This window comes from Denticeps clupeoides, chromosome 3, assembly GCF_900700375.1.
Source record: "Denticeps clupeoides chromosome 3, fDenClu1.1, whole genome shotgun sequence".
Classification (NCBI taxonomy): Eukaryota; Metazoa; Chordata; class Actinopteri; order Clupeiformes; family Denticipitidae; genus Denticeps; species Denticeps clupeoides.
Genome location: NC_041709.1, coordinates 14,156,936 through 14,175,439, shown reverse-complemented (window position 1 = coordinate 14,175,439; position 18,504 = coordinate 14,156,936). Strand labels below are relative to the sequence as shown.

Genomic DNA, 18,504 nt, shown 5'->3' with positions numbered 1-18,504 from the left:
ACCTAATATATTTTTAGATATTAGTCAACAGACTCTCCCATGTTCTACCATGCGTTCTGCCAAGGGTTGCCACACATAATAGAACATAGATGGCACTTGTCCATCATACTCTGTTGTGCATACTTCACTCGTTCCAGCAGCCATCACCTGTCAGCCGCATCACCGCTGGAACCATCATTGTCCCTGGATGTGTTTTTTGAAGTGTGTACATCTGGACCTGCGTCTGTTTCTGGAGTAATAAAGAGGCTTTCTTCCCTCTTCCCTCTCCACAGATATTCCATATGACCTATGACCTGGCCAGTGCTGTGGTGCGAATATTTAACCTCATTGGGATGATGCTGCTGTTGTGCCACTGGGATGGCTGCCTGCAGTTCCTGGTGCCACTCCTGCAGGATTTCCCTCCAGACTGCTGGGTGTCGTTAAATGGCATGGTGGTGAGTGGAACATTAATGAGTTTTAAGATTAAGAAGGATTTAAGCAATGGAAATGTTCTGTTATAAGCCACTTAAGGAACTAAAAGTCCTGGTATCTGATATATAAAGCTGCAGAACAATGGGACATGTGAATGTGGCAGAATGAGTTGAACCTACATCACCTGTACCAACTATGACATCTTAACCATTAATCTTAATTGCCTCTTTGTGTGTAGAATGCTAGACAGTTTGAAAGCAAACATATTTTTTATTTCACTTCATCTGCCACGTTTCATCACCCGTCTCAGCAGTTGAAAAGCAACTGAAGCAGATTCAACGATATAGTCCATTTAACCCCTAGTTATTGTTTTGGATTGTATGACTGTTAATTACATGCACACATATGCTGTAACCATGCTGTAACCATGTTCCATGTAAATCATGTGAAAAGGAAGTGGGGGGGTATTTGTAGGAGATTTTTATTGCAAGAAGTTTTATTGCAAGAGAACATTAAAAAATCTTGAAGCAACTGTTACTGGTTTTGCACTTAAAGTGAATGTTGCTCCATTACACATGGAAACGCTGTCTAAATCAGATATTCATATTCAATTCATTATAAAATGCTTGTGCTGTGCTTGTTTTTTGAAGTACATTACAATATGAACCCTAAATAATCTTGGTGGCAATCCTGCCAGCTGACGAGTGCGGCAAATCTTTCAAGCCTCTATCCAGCTAAGACGTTTTATGCACAGAAGTGAAGGCATCCGCTTTAATGGACATGTGGGAAATCTCTTTGCCTCATTAAATGTTTGCCTGCGTCCTCTAGCTTTAGCGTGGCATTAGATAACACGCAGATATGCTGTACATGCTGTTACACAACTGTTTTCTTTTTTAACACCGGGCCTAACACGAGGTTCTTATAGTCCCATGCAGGAAGACGCTATTGTTCATTCAGGCGTCATCGGTGGTCACAAAATCCGAACGTTGTATCCCTAATCTCGGTGCCCCCTGCTGGACTTCCCTTGTCATTGTCTTCTGTTCATGCAGATTCTTCAGTTCATTATAGGCTTTGTCTTTCCCAGACGTTATGTGGTGTCATCTATCTCTCCTTCTCTGATTTTTAGACTGCATTTATTCCCATTTCCCAGTGTCCCTTGTTTTGTCTTGCTTGTTTCCTGGTTTCCTTGAGGGAACCAGCTTCCTGGTTTTAGTCTGTTTCGGTATTTTTCCCTTGCATTCTCTTCTGGAGTTGCCTTTGAACTGAAGTCTTTGAGCTATATGAAGGAATCAATGTCATGCTGCTTGGAAAATTAACACAATTAACACATTTTGATATTATGGAGAAAGAATCTCCACCAAGCTGTCACCATTTCTCTCCTTCAGCATCCTTCGGCACAGGTTGCGTTCAGTCTTAATTTAGCCACCTTCTCCCTCCCCACTCTCCATAACGGCCCCAGCGTGGAGAATGCGTGGCAAGAGGCTTCCATGGGCCAGTGAAGCTAAACAAGTTATGTGAAGAATGGAAAAGATTCTCATTGTGCTCGTTCCCCAAAGTGATTAAAATCACATCAGTGTAAGCGGCCTGAAGCAGTCGCCCACAGTGCAGTAAATATGATGAATTACAATAGTAGCAATATGGCAGCTGGAGTGAGGTGCAGTTCAACTGTGGGCAGGTTACCGCCAGTTGCCTCAGATCTGGTTCCTTTGTTTACTTGCCAATGAAACTCAATTGGTATGTGAAGCAGAACTGAACTGTAATTTAATCAGAACATCAATGAAAAGGAAGTAAAAGTAAGTTTAAAGTGAGAAAAAATTGCTTTGCAAAATTACAGTACAGTCCTTGTTTTCACCCCTCATTGTATGGGGGTGATTTTTATATAATGTACAGGCCAAAGGTTTGGACACACCTTCTCATTCAATGTGTTTTCTTTATTTTCATGATCATTTACATTGGTAGATTCTCACTGAAGGCATCAAAACTATGAATGAACACATGTGGAGTTATGTACTCAACAAAAAGTGGAGACCTGGCCTCCACAGTCAACGGACCTGAACCCAATCGAGATGGTTTGGGGTGAGCTGGACCGCAGAGTGAAGGCAAAGTGCTAAGCACCTCTTGGTGCTAAACCACTCTGGGAACTCCTTCAAGACTGTTTGAAAACCATTTCAAGTGACGACCTCTTGAAGCTCATCGAGAGAATGTGTAAAGCAGTAATCAGAGCAAAAGGCGGCTATTTTGAAGAAACTAGAATATAGAACTTGTTTTCAGTTATTTCACCTTTTTTTGTTAAGTACATAACTCCACATGTGTTCATTCATAGTTTTGATGCCTTCAGTGAGAATCTACCAATGCAAATGGTCATGAAAGGAGAAGGTGTGTCCAAACTTTTGGCCTGTACTGTATATTGTACATAGTATGCTTCTAATACCACTGATGGACGCTAATGATGAAGATTTACTCCAAGTCCACAAACAAGCTGAATTTTTTCCTACTGTGATTGGCCAATTTATACCACGTGTCTCTATCACGGGATATCTTAACATGCGGATGTTGCCTGCTAGGAGTGCGGTGCAGGAAGAACTGGGGCTAAAAAATGAGAGGTTCCGGCACCAGCGCAGAGTGGAGACTCACCCAGGGCAGGGTATCAGCCCACCAGCGGATGCACACACCAGACCTACAGTGAATTTATAGTGACCAATTCTTCTTGTATGCATGCGTCCGAATGCTGTGAGAAAACAGTAGGACCCAGAGGAAACCTGCACCAAATGTTGGGAGAGTATGCACAATCTGCACATACAAAGGCAGGGCCAGGAGTCAAACTGGAAACCTATGATACATGATGATATATGTTGGATACATGATGATATATATCGCTAACCGTCACATCACCATGCGGACGTGCAAAGAACTCAGTCAAACCAACTTTATTCTTAAACCTCATTTTGTGTTCAAGCATGAAGTCTTGTCCACATAGAAGGTTGGACAAAACCCATTTCCTAATTCCCATTTCACCCTTAAAGTGGACGAAAAAAGTTGTTTTGATTAGCAAGAAAATGATCACTGTATGTGACCTTTAGTAACCAGATCTCAGACCAGCTGAACCACTGTGGGAGATTTTGGAGTGAATTCTTAGCGTCTCCACCAAGGTCATTAAAACACCAAGTGAGAGGATCTTTTGGAAGAAGGGTGTGCATCCATCTGATTGGTCAGTGGAAACTGCTGAGCCTGTTCCTTGCAGAACCGGAGCCGTTCTGGTGATACAGAGTTTGTTTTAGAAGGATTCTGTAACCATCTTCACACTTGGCAATGTGTGCACCTTACTTTGGATTTCTTGCAGATTACAAACACTTACGTAATAAAGAAATAATTCTGCCACACACACAGTCATGACTCACTACTTTCTCTGGTTTTTCTTCCAGCTAAATGAGAGGTCAAATGCTTCTGGTTGCTCATTTTGGGGGGGAATGAGACAGGATTTGGAAATTGCCCCCGTGGGGCTGGATTTAAAATGCTGGCCTTGGGTTCCTGTTCTTCCGCTGAAGCAGAGGATGAGCGGTGCAGTGATAGGTCTGCACTCACACCGCTCCCGGTGTGAGCACTTAGGGCGCATGTGTCATCGCTTTTCACCATCACATGTCCACCGTCTTACGCACCACAAACATCCACCCTCGCGGCACAGCACTGGAATGTCCCATCCTCAGTATCCTCTGTCATGTGTGGCAGTATGAGTGGGGTAAATGTATTTCTGCCATGGTTTGTGCCTACCTCTCATTTTATTGGACAATATGTCTGTAGTTTTTAGTGAGTTAGTGCTGTGAGGTTTGATGTTCTCAATAATAACCGCTAGAAACAAGTCTAAATGCAGCTGTTTCTTCTTCACATTATTAACTCCTCTGCCTCTGCACACAACTCCACCATAGGCTTCGGCAAACCCCCTCTCCTCATTTAGTCCCAGGTTTTCTATTCGCTCAAGTTGTTGGAGAAGGGTGTAAATTTGCCAGTACCCATCCCATGAGGGTGCTGATTTGAGCAGTCCTGGCCTGAAGAGCAATGTTTTGTAGGAATGGGCGGTAATGCAGAATAATTTGCCTAATGATCTGTAAGCTTTTTATGAACCACATTATTTCCTGAATTCTTAGAAAACTGTAATTGATGAACAGGTGCAGTGTTCTGGTCCCAGGGTAGGTAGTCTGTGGTGCCTTAATGATCGAAAAGCCAATTACACCCTTTGTTGTGTGGTGAATAGACTGAACATATTCCCTGACTACAATAAATAGGAGGTATCAATCAAATATTATAATTTAGACACAGAGACATTTTAATCAAATTGTACTTCATGTTGAATACAAGGAGAATGGATGATGCAAAATAATATTATTTAATACAAATAGGAAGTGCATTTAAAGGTCTACAAGATATAGACCTTTAGAAAATTAGAAAAGAAACAAAATCATCTCAGGCATGGACTTGTTTTTTATATATATCTATATATCTATATCTATATCTATATATATATATATATATATATATATATATATATATATATCTATATATCTATATCTATATATCTATCTATCTATCTATATATATATATATATATATACACATATATACATAAAAACATTTTCAGCTATGCTAGTATGCTTGTAATTGTTGGTGAAAGCACTTAATGATCCAGTTTAATAGACTGAATTGTGCTCAGAATGTGGTAAAATGTAAAATGAAGGGAAGGGGATTAATTTTATTTACAGGCAATTTCCTTTTAAATGTGCTGCAAGAATATTGCTCCATGGCCACTGGTCACGTGTGACAACAAAATAGTCAGAAAAGTCAGGATACCTGCATTTCACCTCATTATAAATAATTACGCACAGTGCAGATATCAACGCTCCCATGATACTGGCCTGAGCAGCAGCCAAAGGCTTCCCCTAGGCCTGCGTCTATCTGATTGGTCCATTTTATGAGCAAGTGATGGTGATTGTTGTGGAGAAGAGAAGGGGAGAAAAAAATAAAGAGTGTTTTTTTTTAACCTTAGGCAAGGACTGACCATGCTGACAGCGGGGATGAGCAGATCCAAAGTGAAAAGTCCAGTCCGGCGTTGACATGCATGGCCTCTCAACCTTTCAGACTGCATTAATGTTTCCAGCTGAATTTTTAATCAGCTCTTTTGCTGTATTGTCAACGCTTTATTTTCCCTGACACAGCTTGGGACAGTTTTGATGGCTTGTCAGAAAACATAACTTTAAAGATCTTTAGATCTTTTTCTAAAGATCACAATTGCAATTGTGGGGCAAACAAATCTTTTTTTATCGCTAACACAAAACACAAAAACCTTCTGTTTGGCTTTTACCATCACCTCTTTGGTGCTGGGTTCTCTGGGTTTGTGTTGGATCTGTGTTGTCTGCCTGTGTTTGTTCTTTTGAAGGCCTGGGGCCAGTTTAATCTCTGACAACAGATAGGGGGAGGTGACGTAGCATACGGTTGTGCGAGGATGAATGCGGCGGGGCTGCAGATAGTGCTGAGTGCTGCTGTACACGACTCGGGAACTTATTATCTACATGACTAATGGAAGGACAGAAGGCCCCTTCCTCAGGCAAGCAGCTTTTCCTTAATCACAGGCGACAGTAATGAGGGGCCAATGCTTAGCCCATTGGACCTGGACTAGTTTTCTTGGGAGAAAATCAGCCCTGGAGAGGGGAAACCTGAAATAATCGTATTCTCTGAACAATGTTGCTGAAAGGAACAAGGAATTTCCTTGTTTAAAATAGTACCGTCCAAAAATCTAATGTGTTATAATTCAAGCAGTTCAGTGTCCCACTGCACTCTCAAACGGAAGCATGATAGCCTAGTGGTGAACCAGAAGACCCCAATGTCACCCCACTTCAAACCCTACTTATTACCCTTGAGCAAGACACTTAACCCTGAGTGTCTCCAGTGGGACTGACTGTGTAACTACTGGTTTTAAGACGGTCCGGATATGGGTGTCTGCTAAATGGTGTAAATGTAAATTGTAATCCATTCACAAATCAAAATATATTCTAAACAATTCATTAACATACCCACATTTGGCATATGGCTGGTGGTGGGCCTAGTGGGTAAAGAAACGTACCCGTAATCAGAAGGTTGCCACCAAGGTGCCACTGAGTAAAGCACCGTCCTCACACACTGCTCCCCGGGCGCCTGTCATGGCTGCCCACTGCTCACCAAAGGTGATGGGTTAAAAGCAGAGGACACATTTTGTTGTGTCTCCGTGTGCTGTGCTGCAGTATTTCACAATGACAATCACTTCACTTTCACTTTTATTTAACAGATGAACACAGTTTTGGCATTCTTTCTTCTACGGAAATACAAGTACTTCCCAACTCTGTTGCAGAGGCCCCCATGACTGTGTGACACTTGTAGGTTTCTTTGCTTTCACTCTTCTGTCCAGTTTATCACAATACAGGCTTGATAGAGTCACTAACTTGCTATCGGATGAACCTCTGACAAGGTAGGAGCATACCAGAGGTACTGCATGGTGCTACAGAAGGCGGTGGTAGCTGTTGTGGTTCTGGGTACCTCTCACTCTGTAAAAGTCATGGAACCTTGATGCAGCAAATCACGCTTCATTTCTTTCATGTATCTGAAATACAGTTTACACAATGGTGTAAAGTTGTGTGTCAGCCGCATAACTATGGAAACTAATGCCGTGTCTAATGCTGAGTCTCCTGATGTGTATAATGCACATAATGAGTTTTGGGCAATATGTGTGTGTTTCTGTGCGTGTGTGTGTGTGTTTGGAGCTATGGAGTTTGCTGAGGCTCATTTGAATTTTTATTGCTAAAGTTATTAGCAGAGTTGCTCACAGTACCAATACTCTCAAGAGGCCAGATAATCTCATGCACATTCACACATACATCACACATTTTTTATTTTATTTATTTTTTTGGACAATGAGTCAGTTTTTTCCCATTGGATTTCGGGTGTGAAGACTTGCATTTAACAGGATTGTTAAATCCTTGATTGATTTAGTGTGTGTTTGCTCTCCATGACAACAAACACATCCATCATCCATCTCTGATGCATATAAAAATCAATGCATATTTTTATCTGCCAGATTCAAAAGCTTATCTAATCTTGGCCAGCTTTAGAGTAGGGGAGCTACATAGCTTTGTCAGATGAGCAGTAAAGAAGGATATTGTCAGTGGATTTTCAGGCCTAGTCTCATTGCTAATGCACTTCCCAGGTGTTAATGGTAATTTCCACTCCAGAGTCATGTCCTGTGTGTAAAGATGCACTCCATGAAGAGATCATACTTTGGGCCATATTAAACTGCTGTTCCTTTGATGCATAGACATTAACAGGCAAAATAGTATAAAAAAAGCTTTTATTCCTTTTAAATATTTTTGTGGGGTTTGATTCCGAGTGTATGTGGAGGTTGCATGCTCTCCTTATGTAGGCCTGGATTTCCTAAAGGTTTTCTACTTTCCCTCCACTGCATGCATGCTAGGCGGATTGGCATTTCTAAATTTACTGTAGGTGTAAGGCATGGATGTAGCTTAGTGGGTAACACACTCGCCTATGAACCAGAAGACCACAGAGTCTGGTCTGGGGTCTGTTCCCCAAGATATGGATTGAGTGATAACCTAAATCAGTTAATAAATGTTTCAAATATAATACAACCATATTATTGTTAAATCAAACATAAACATCATCATCATGACAGAAAAGGATTTGTTTGTAATGTTGTTTAACGCCTCTCACTTGACTGAGATTTCTGTAATATGTTTTTATCTGTAGTTTTTGTCGGGTTCTGTCCAAAACCAATTTTTTTTTTTTTTTTTTTTTACTGCAGAAAAAAAAAGTCGCTCAGCTGCCCCATGTTATTGCAACACTACATCACAAAAGCAGTAGGAAGTCAAACGCTCTGGTCTCATTTCATATTGGAGCTCGGCAGGCAGTTCCTTGTCTTTCCAGTAGATCACAGATGCCGCTTTGGATAGCTTGGTGATTTGCCAGTTGGTGGGCAGCAAAATAACAAGGATGATAAATGCGTTATGAGGAAAAACAGCTGACATCTGACAAATTCCTTTTTGTTTTTCGTTCTTTTCCCCTTTAGCAGGGTGAAGTATAAAATCTTATCATCCATACTAATAGAACGTTTTTATGTTCCCATAAGCTGGGCATGAAATGGTCGACAAGCTTTTATAATAATGCTTTGAGATTACAGGGGGCATGTGGGGGTATGACTATGCACTGGTTAGCTGTGGCTCTCCCTGACAGTAGTCCATGAAATATATTATAACACATATATATATACATTTTACACATACAAGAACACATTTTGTGTTTTGAGTAAAACGTAATATTTCCTTTAAGGCTTGCTGGAGTGGAAAGATGGAAATGAAATGGTGTGACATTAAATGCATGACGTGTGACAGGAAATGTTTTTACCAGGTCCAGGAAATGTATTTATGGTGTGTATCATTACTGGCACTGACAAATGTTTTTATTAAAATGGTACTGCAGCCAAGAGGGCACCAGTGATTTAAAACCACTTGTCCGTTCTGTGGCCACTTGTCTCAAGGACTTTTGTCCCAAGCTTGTTTCTCTGTCATTAATCTTCCCACCATGTTTCTCCACGGAGCTCCTGAATGGACAGAATATCGACCCATTCTCTCTTTGCACCATCTGAAATGGTTTACACTTCTTTAAATGATTGCATGTTGTCTTCCTATGTTCTAAGGCCTCCCTCTGGATCAGCGGATCATGTGATTGCGGCTTTCTGTGTCTGGCTCAGCACAGTTGTCAAGCCTCTTGTGCTCTTGAATAAATCCTTGAAGATGACGGATGATGACGCGCAACAGCAAAAGCTCTGCCAAGAGAGAGGAGACTAAGACTTTTGACCGTGAAAAGCTGTTTACAGCCCTTTACTGACATGGCATTGCACATGTGAATGCAGGTCCGGCAGTATTTCCAAAGAAAAAAAAGTATTGTGTACACTTACATAAGACCAAAGTTTGCAGCTGGATTAGATTCGATGTACAAGATTTTAACTTTTGTTGATATTTTATCGTAAAATAAAAATGTTCCAATTAAATAAATGATTGGTAGCTATAGTTATTGAATGTTATTATTATGATTAAGCGCTGCATTTTTATTGTAACATTCATTATATAATTTTGCGGATTGATAAATATAACCTTTTATTCAGAATAGAAAGACAATAAATATAAACCAAAGCTCTCAGGTGAAAAAGATGTTAATGAGGAAGCAGCACTTCCTCATTAACAAAAACGCAGTGTTCTTGCTGGCGTTGCGACTTGGCTCTGCTGGGCTTTTTTTTGACCAATTGGTGCTATGTTGTGGTATAGTACAGCAAATGGCAATTACATGGTGAAAGAGGGAGCAGGTCTGCTTTTTTGCTCAGTACCAATGCTAGTGTGAAAAACCTTCTAAGATAATCACCACTGCGAACTCTGCGAGCACATCCAGGTGTCCCATCTGTGTTTGACTTATTGCAAAATTTGTAACGGAACAGTGTCTGTGACATACACTCACACACAGCCAAGGTACATGCCTTGGAGGAATAAACGAATACTACGTGTCAAGTTTAAAAAGAGACCCATTTAATTTCCAATTATCAATATTTTATAGCAACTTTTCTTTTTTGTTACGCATGACACATACTTGACCACATCCTGTAGAATACTTAAAGTCATCAGTTTTAATTGTGGAGCTCCTATGCGCCTTCACTTGTCCAGCTGAGCCCAGGGTGTCATGTCCAGGCAGGAACATGACATGCAAAGACCTGGGGGACGTAAGGCTTCGGGGGCTCTAATATAACAGGGATTGGGACGGAGGTTGATGCCAGAGCGATGAAGGCAATTATCAGATAATTTTTCCCAATCAGACCCTCACAGAATCAGCATGGAGATTAAATTTCATATTAATAGGTGAGTCAGCGCAGACGCTAATTTAGCAATAAATGTGCCATTATGCAGGCTGCATGATGGATTCTGCCATTTGGACTGGCAGATATCAGGTTTGCTGTTTGGAGTGGCAATCGCTAAGTCCGATCTCCTGCAGGACCACCGCGCAACACGACATGCACAGGACCCATTACAGGCACGGCATGAAATATATTCAGATCCGATGGCACAGATGTATGCCAGGTGTGGGGGGGCGAGATTTACGGTAATGTTCGTGAGCTACGCTGAGCACTCTCAGCACTTTTTTTGTGTTCGAAGGACAGGAAGCGATTCAAGCAGTCAGCAACTTGGGAACAACTGTGGGCCACGGAGCTGTCACATCCCTCTTTCTTATTGCAGTACACTCTGTCGAACACACACACAAATGCGAAACATTTACATAGGGGTATATTTCTCACTGGTTCAGCACAGGGTTCATACCTGTCTGAGGTAATGTGTCTTAGTGGAGTACCCTGCAACTGAAAACACGTGAAAGTAAAGTGATTGTCATTATGAGACACAGCACAGCACACGGTGCACACAATGAAATGTGTCCTCTTCTTTTAACCCATCACCCTCGGTGAGCAGTGGGCAGCCATGAAAGGCGCTAGGCCACCACATGCCATCATCTCACCCCCTTCTCCCTACTCCCTTTCCTCCTTAAATAATATAAATAAACCTCACAGGCCATTCTGATGATTATAGCAGCAGAAGAGGAATTTGACATGATCCCCTCACATGGTACATTCCCCGTTACTATATATCCATTTATTTTATTTTATGCTTCCCACAGCTCAAATGCAGAGAACTGCAAGCTATTAAAAATGACTTTGAGTAAGTAGTCAAATAGTCTAATTGTGCACGATTTGCCCATAATTAGAGCCTATCTGGCTCGGAGGCAGAATGGCTTGGCAGTAATGCATTTCTGCCCGACTGCATTTACAGTGAATTCCATTAAGTGCAGTTGTGCTAATTGTCCCAGAGACGAGCACTCGGCACACACAGTCCTGTTCCCTTCGCCTACGACCGAGTCGGCTGCGAAGGATTCCCATGGATCAAGTGTAGAAAACAAATGGAAGTAATAGATGATGATTAGCGGCGCCTGTAGCCATCAATTGCTTCACAGCCCATGGTTACTGAGAGGAGAGATAGAAGGCAGGGGAGAGCGAGTGTGAGATAGGGAGAGGAAGTGTTGCACTGTGTGATTGTCAGTCTCCGAAGCATGAAGTCTGTGTTGGCAGCAGTGTTCTACGGAGGCTCGCTGGTGCCTCCCAGCCTTAAGCCCTGTCCCTTCTCTTCCTGCACAGAACGACTCCTGGGGCAAGCAGTACTCGTACGCACTCTTCAAAGCCATGAGCCACATGCTCTGCATCGGCTACGGCGCCCGGGCACCCGTCAGCATGTCCGATCTGTGGATCACCATGCTCAGCATGATTGTGGGCGCCACCTGCTATGCCATGTTTGTGGGTCACGCCACCGCCCTCATCCAGTCACTGGACTCGTCCCGACGGCAGTACCAGGAGAAGGTAAGGTTCTCCGACCCATTCTGCATGCCAGTCTTTTTTTCTCTAAGGCTGGATGATGTGGGTTGAACCCTAACCCACGTGGCCATTTTGTCACCATTTTTTGAAGGTGCTAGGCATAGCACGAGGCACAAAACCTAAACATGGGATGTGCCAGCTAGAGTAAGGTCAAGGACTTGGTCAGGTTGACTTAATTAATTGATAAAGTAAGAAAGAAGCAATCTCTAATGATGTTTGTGATGATGTGATGTTTTGGGCTCCTCCCCTTGTAAACTCTGTTTATGAAATCATCATGGAAGATTGTGTTCTGGGTGATAGAAATAATAAATTATAACTCACCAAGATACAGATTGGTACTAAGTGGTTGTTTATTGTCTAATTCATTTATGGAAATGGTGGTGCTGGCCGGCCTTACACCAGCGAATTTTCCTCATGTGCTGCACTTAGCATCAGGTCGAAAAATAGAGAGCTTATCTATTCACTTCACTTTTGGGTGTGAAGAGATAACTTATGACTCAAAGTCCATTTTGTTATTTATTACAATTGAGAGAACAGATGCTCTTGCACAAGGTAACTGCACTCATTGTTGCAGTTTTCAGATACGTGTTGAAATATGCTCTGACATGTGACTTTAAAACACATTGTGATCACTTCTCCCTCGGAGGCAGTGAGCAGATGAGCCCAGTGAGCAGCAGATTATTCCACATCTTAGAATCTTGTGTTTCTGAGGGTTGTCACGTTTTAGTGGATTATAATATCCTACAAAAATAAAGCAGATTTATAAAAAAGCTTTCTGCTTGAGCCAGTGGGCATGTAGACTTATTGACATTTAAATATATCTCTGTTTGACTAGACAGACATGTCACAGTAATTCATCACGTACCCTATTATTTAAACTTTTTTAAATTCAAACACTGTGCAGAAAAAAGGTGAGCTATATTAACATGCAAAATAATGACACACACATTACAATTATAATGGAGTTCCATTAAATTGGTTGTATACCAGTAAAGAGTGATCATATCCAGCCTCGATGTTGTTATAAATAAAACTGGTATGGTATGGTATGGTATGCTATGGTATGTTTTTTTTAATTGAGCGGTTATGTATATATTTTTTATTGAACCGTTTAATGTGCAGAAGTACCAAGCTACAAGCTTCTCATTCGTACCGAGTTCCCATTTGCATGAACAGACATTAACAATAATCAGCTGCACTCAATACCAACATGCTTAAAACCTTTTTAAAAAAAAAATTTTTTTGAATACTTTTAGTATCAGGGTAGTGTCCAGGGTACTGTTCCAAAAAAATAGATTTTTATACATTCACCATGTGATAATCACCCATAAATGATATGTTCATATCTTATTGATCAGAAAAAAAATATTACAACCTGTTTAGAAGCAGTTCCAACCCATTTGAGACTGATTTTATGCTGTTTAGGAGTATATCATGCTACTTTAACTAAAAAAATGTAATTAAAAATTGATCTTAAAAAAACATCAATATATCAACACTAGCTGCCACAAATGTCTTAAAATTTTACCCAGTCTTAGTACAAAGGACATTCCTGCTATTGACAACATCCTCAACTTTCTTACAGTTGTCTTATCTGGTTAGAAATGTTAGATTTAATGGTCACAAAGTTAATGAAACATCCATACGTGCTACACAGTGCTCACATCAATTACTCTGTCACAGGCTACCTGTTATGTCTTATCGTCAGCGTGCACAAAGATAGTGTCACCTTGGAAGTGACAATGAAAAGGTAGTCACAAATGGGCCAAGCATTATATTAATTTAATCCAGAGGCTGCTGCATTACCTGCTGTCTTTCAATGAAAAATGTATTGCCCTGACCTTGTGGGGGCATCTGCAAAGTGGAAGGGGTGCTCTGAAATCGAACCAGCAACCTACTAATTACGGGTCCCCGGGTGCTAAGCAACACATTCAATGCAATCTGTGACTAAATATGAGGAATAATTAATTTCATTAACTAGCAACTGGTTTTTAGGAAAGAGCATTCCTCGTATATTTCATATGACAAATTCCTGCTGAACTCTCATTACAGAAACAAATGGGGAAGTAGTCAGTACAGCGGTAGAGTGCGGCTGGCTTGCTTGTCGAATTGGGAAGACAAGCATGAAATGCGTTTCCTTTTGATGTGCCTCATGCACTCGCACGCGGCTTATTATGCCAGAGGAACCTGTGCTGAGTCTTTGTCAGGTGGTATCTTTCAATTGCTCCTTTCATTGCTGCTCTGATCCCTGATGACAATGGGCAGATGAACCTGGTTCAAACCCTGCAGGAGCTGAGGCATGAGGAAGAGATGAGAGGACAGTGTTTGCTCTTCAATTGACTGTAAATACACCACCAGCTGTACCTGTAGCTGTAGTGGCATCCTCTGCTGCAGCAGACTCACCTGACCTCTCATCCCTCCACCATAACACATTACCTATTCAAGCACGCTGAGCGCGTGCCAGCCGCTCGCAGATGCAATTACGATACCCCAGCCGGCTCCGTACGGCACGCTGTCCTGCAGCCATTTTGTCCTGCTACACGATCTCTCATTACAGAGGCGTCGATAGATCAGCTTGTTTTGCGTCTGGTAGTGCTGATGCTGCGCCTCATAGCAGCAGTGCTGCTCTGTGTGCCAGCACTGTAATGACTGCACTTTAAGATGACATACTGCTAATATGGGCCTTATCAGGGCCAAGAAATATTCCAATCAAGGACAAACATCAGTAGGACACAGAGCTGGGGACCTCGTGCCCGGAACTATTTTTATTTGCGCTGTTTACAAGAAGAGGCGCAAGCATTTTTGGCACACCGTTGCATCACCAGGGCTGTGAATGGGGCCATTTATAGTTCATTGGTATGTTTGAACTTTGGAATAGAAGATGGGGTTTGTCACTGTCAGCAGATGATTTCCATGCAAATGAAACTTGACCGCTGAATTGCTCCTGTCATCTAATAAAACACTGCCACCTTTAGATGCACGTTTAATACATTCAGCAGATATTGCGATATGGTGGTGGGGACACAGAAAGTCGAGGTGGAAATGACCTTTTTCAAGACACAGTTCTGAGAAATTTTTGAAGGCCACGACTTGTTGGCCAAATCTTGCTTTTTTACAGAAATTGAATTTTCAATGGTCAAAAAGTTTTTTTCAAACTCGATTTTAGATGAACTGTTTATCTGTTCCTCCAATATGACTGGTTTACAGCTCATGGAAAACACTACAAATGATCATATTTTATGTCACCTACCTGAATTCAGGCAAATACTGTGAAATCCCAGCATGCAATGGGTCTGCAACTACAGAATCTCCGCCCACCTCATGGCAGCCAGTCCGTCCTGCTGAGTAGAGGACGCAGAGTTATTGCAGCATCACCTCTCAGAGAGTGTGAGCGTTTCTGCAGGACGCAAAAACTGTCCTGCATGTGAAGGGCGTGCAGTCAACTTAATTAGACTTCATTAGCTAAGCCCTCCGGATCCCGGTGAATCATGGCACGGTCATCACAGACACAAGCGTTCAGCACTCCCACAAGGAGTGACTAACTGCTGTCCCAACACAGAATGACACATCTTTTTTACACATCTTATTTCCAGCTACGAAGCTGGAGATTACCGGACAGTTTGTGGCCTGAATTTGTCCTGCATTAGACTCATATTTATTCAGAGCACAAACCAGTACACACAAAAAAAAACCACTGCAAAACAAACCAGCAACCAAAAAACGCACACGTATACACAGCCTGCCACGGTGCAGGAAACTGGTTAATAATTCAGCGTCTAATAGGAGCTGAATCAGTAAACTACCTCAATGGAGATTCCGCAACACAGGGCCAGTGCCGAGGGGCCGCTGCCGCCTGTGCCCCCTGTGGGAAGTGGGGGCCTGAAGCCACGGCGGATGAGCGGAGATTCGTTTTTACTTAGTGCGAGTCTAGCTTAGCCCTGGCCGCCGGGTTTCACCTTCTGCAAACTTTGCAACCAAGTTTAAAAGTGGAAATGTTAACAGACCATAAAAAAAAACCCCAAACCTTTTCCCCACCAAAAAAAAACAAAGCAAAACAACAAAGATCGTGCTCCGCGCAAATCAATGTGGCACAAAAAAGGGGCGAAAGCAGTCCTTATTTGCCTTTTGCAGCAGTTTCCCAATCAATTGAGTGCACATTGTCTCTGTTTATTAACCAGCCTGACTTGTACTGTATCCATTAGATGTTGGGCGGCCTTTTGCACTGCAGCAATTATGGTACATGAGACTTTTCTCGGCAGGCCACGAGACAGCAGGGGACAGTGTGAGCGTGAGAAGTGGTGTCTGGTCTCTAGTGCGGTGGCAGGCGGGCCACGATGACGGCGCCCATCAGCATCCTGGTTGGTGAGCGCAGGCTGATTAAAATGGATGAGACTCACTCGGCGATGACATCGTCCGGCATTGTCCGCCGCATGGTCGAACTGTCAGAGCCGTCCGAAGACATAAATTAGCGTACATTACTTACACTCTGGTCCCCGACACACACGCCGATGATACCTTTCTGGTTGTGTGTCTCCGCTGTTTCATGAAATATGCAAGGCCTGCCTTCCACCAAACCCTGACTAACGCAGAGTGTCCTGTGTCTCACCGGCTGCTACAACACTCAAGTATCAAGTGCGCCGTGAGCCGTCCGACCGAAACCGATCCCAGTTGGACACACAGGTGTCTCAGATGCACCTGTGAGGTGTGGTAAATGTCATCCCGAGGCCTACTCTCTCACCACTGTGATTTTAAATAAGGACACAGACATCCAGAAACAAATGGTTTCTTTCCTCAAGATTTTTGGGGGGTCACTAGATTGATGGCGTGGCACTTTTTATTCTGATTATGTCATTTCTCAGGCCAGAGCTTTCTTTATTGGAATATGTATACATCACTAAAATGTACCTTCGGTGTCAGTATAATTTGGAGAAATTAGACCAAATTCTAAATTCTAAATAAACCTGAATATGTTAGAAATAATAAGGCCAGGGGTATCTTAGCAAAGCATTTGTTGTCTCTGTAGCAGGGTGATCGAGGGGATGCAGTTGGAACAACAAAAGTTTTTATTCCAATCCCTAATTAAAAAAAAACCCACAATATCAGCAGGTAGATAAAACACAGAGCAGAGACTAGGCTTATATACATAATGCACAAGTGATGAATAACAAACATTTATTTCATCGATATGATTTTTCCCCCATAATGTTACATGTGACAGTTGTATTCAGAAGACCTGCATCACTTGTCCTGTCGCCCAGTCTTCTGCATTTGAATAATACAGTAAATACCATAATAAGGATATCATGTTTAGTACATGTTGTCCAGAGCTACCTAACCCCACTGCCTTTTCAGACTAATTTGCTAACAGTAACCTAATACAGGCTCTGTGGTGAACTGTAAAAGGGCATCACAACCCTTTGCTCACGATGGGCCGTGACCCAGTAACATTCAAGCTCAGCATTAAATGCACAGCGTGAGCCCTAGTGCGCTGCATTATCCCAAGGTCTATTAAAAGTGCTCCAGTGGCAGGAGAAGGGTAAGTATATTCATAGCTGGGAAGGAGCTCCACCGCCCGCCACGGTGACGATGCTATCGGAGCGGCCAGTCAGGCCTAAAGCCATACCGACTTATGGACTTGCCACCTGCTCCCCCGCAATGGACGAACCTGGGAGTGGAGAACACAAATTGTGTGGCTGTATAGGTGGAGACACGCAAGGTCAAAATAAAGGCACAAAGAAATATTGCCTTTGAAAATCATTTCTTTTTTGGAACAGATTCGAAAGGTTACATGAAACAGGAAGTAAGATAGAGCAATCCGGGTTCTCATTATCAATCTGTCTGATCTCTTTTATGCTCACAGTACAAGCAAGTGGAGCAGTACATGTCCTTCCACAAACTGCCAGCAGACATGCGGCAGAAGATCCATGACTACTACGAACACCGCTATCAAGGCAAGATCTTTGACGAAGACAGCATCCTGAGTGAGCTTAACGACCCCCTTAAAGAGGTAAGGAGCCAACACGTGTCTCAGAGGACACGAGTTTCACTACGGTTAGTTTCCACCATAAAGTCCACTCTTGTCAATCTGCTTTGAAGCAGTTCGTCCATAGCTTGAGCAGCAGTGTGGCTATGTGTTCCTGCCAATGCAACACTGGACCTGCTTTATGAATATTGAACCAGAGGGGTGTATGGTAAATAGTATTTATTGCTCCTCCTTTTTATTAAAAATATTCAGACAGTTAACCTTCCACATTTTGAAGTTTTTTTTGCTGTATGTAACAAGCAAATTTGTTTGATTATTTTGGTGCTAAAACTGATCCAGACATTTGCCACACAAGTCTGAACTGCGAATGCATGCATTGATTGGCTGGTAATGAACTGCCTTTACGGTAAGATATTAATTGTTAACGTGAGACAACTCTCTGTCGGGGGAAGACCTGGTGATGCCATGAAAATACAATCCATTCAGCTTAAAGGAAAAAGTGATGGGTAGATATTTTGGACGTTTATTTAATGTGCTAATAACTGTACTAACACGTGTCTTTATAAAGTTTCACATTTGTCATGTTGGCAGCAAACCAAGCACACACCTGAAAGGT

General features: G+C 42.2%; 1 protein-coding gene across 1 annotated transcript in view; it reads left to right on the top strand.

Annotated features, from left to right (window-relative positions):
* The window catches only part of hcn1 (hyperpolarization activated cyclic nucleotide-gated potassium channel 1), a 64,881-nt gene that overhangs the window by 27,473 nt on the left and 18,904 nt on the right, over positions 1 to 18,504 (top strand). Inside the window, exons 3-5 of the mRNA XM_028971956.1 lie at positions 273 to 434; positions 11,672 to 11,890; positions 17,766 to 17,912. Of these exons, the coding sequence (XP_028827789.1) occupies positions 273 to 434; positions 11,672 to 11,890; positions 17,766 to 17,912 (528 nt within the window). The remainder of the gene's footprint in view (positions 1 to 272; positions 435 to 11,671; positions 11,891 to 17,765; positions 17,913 to 18,504) is intronic.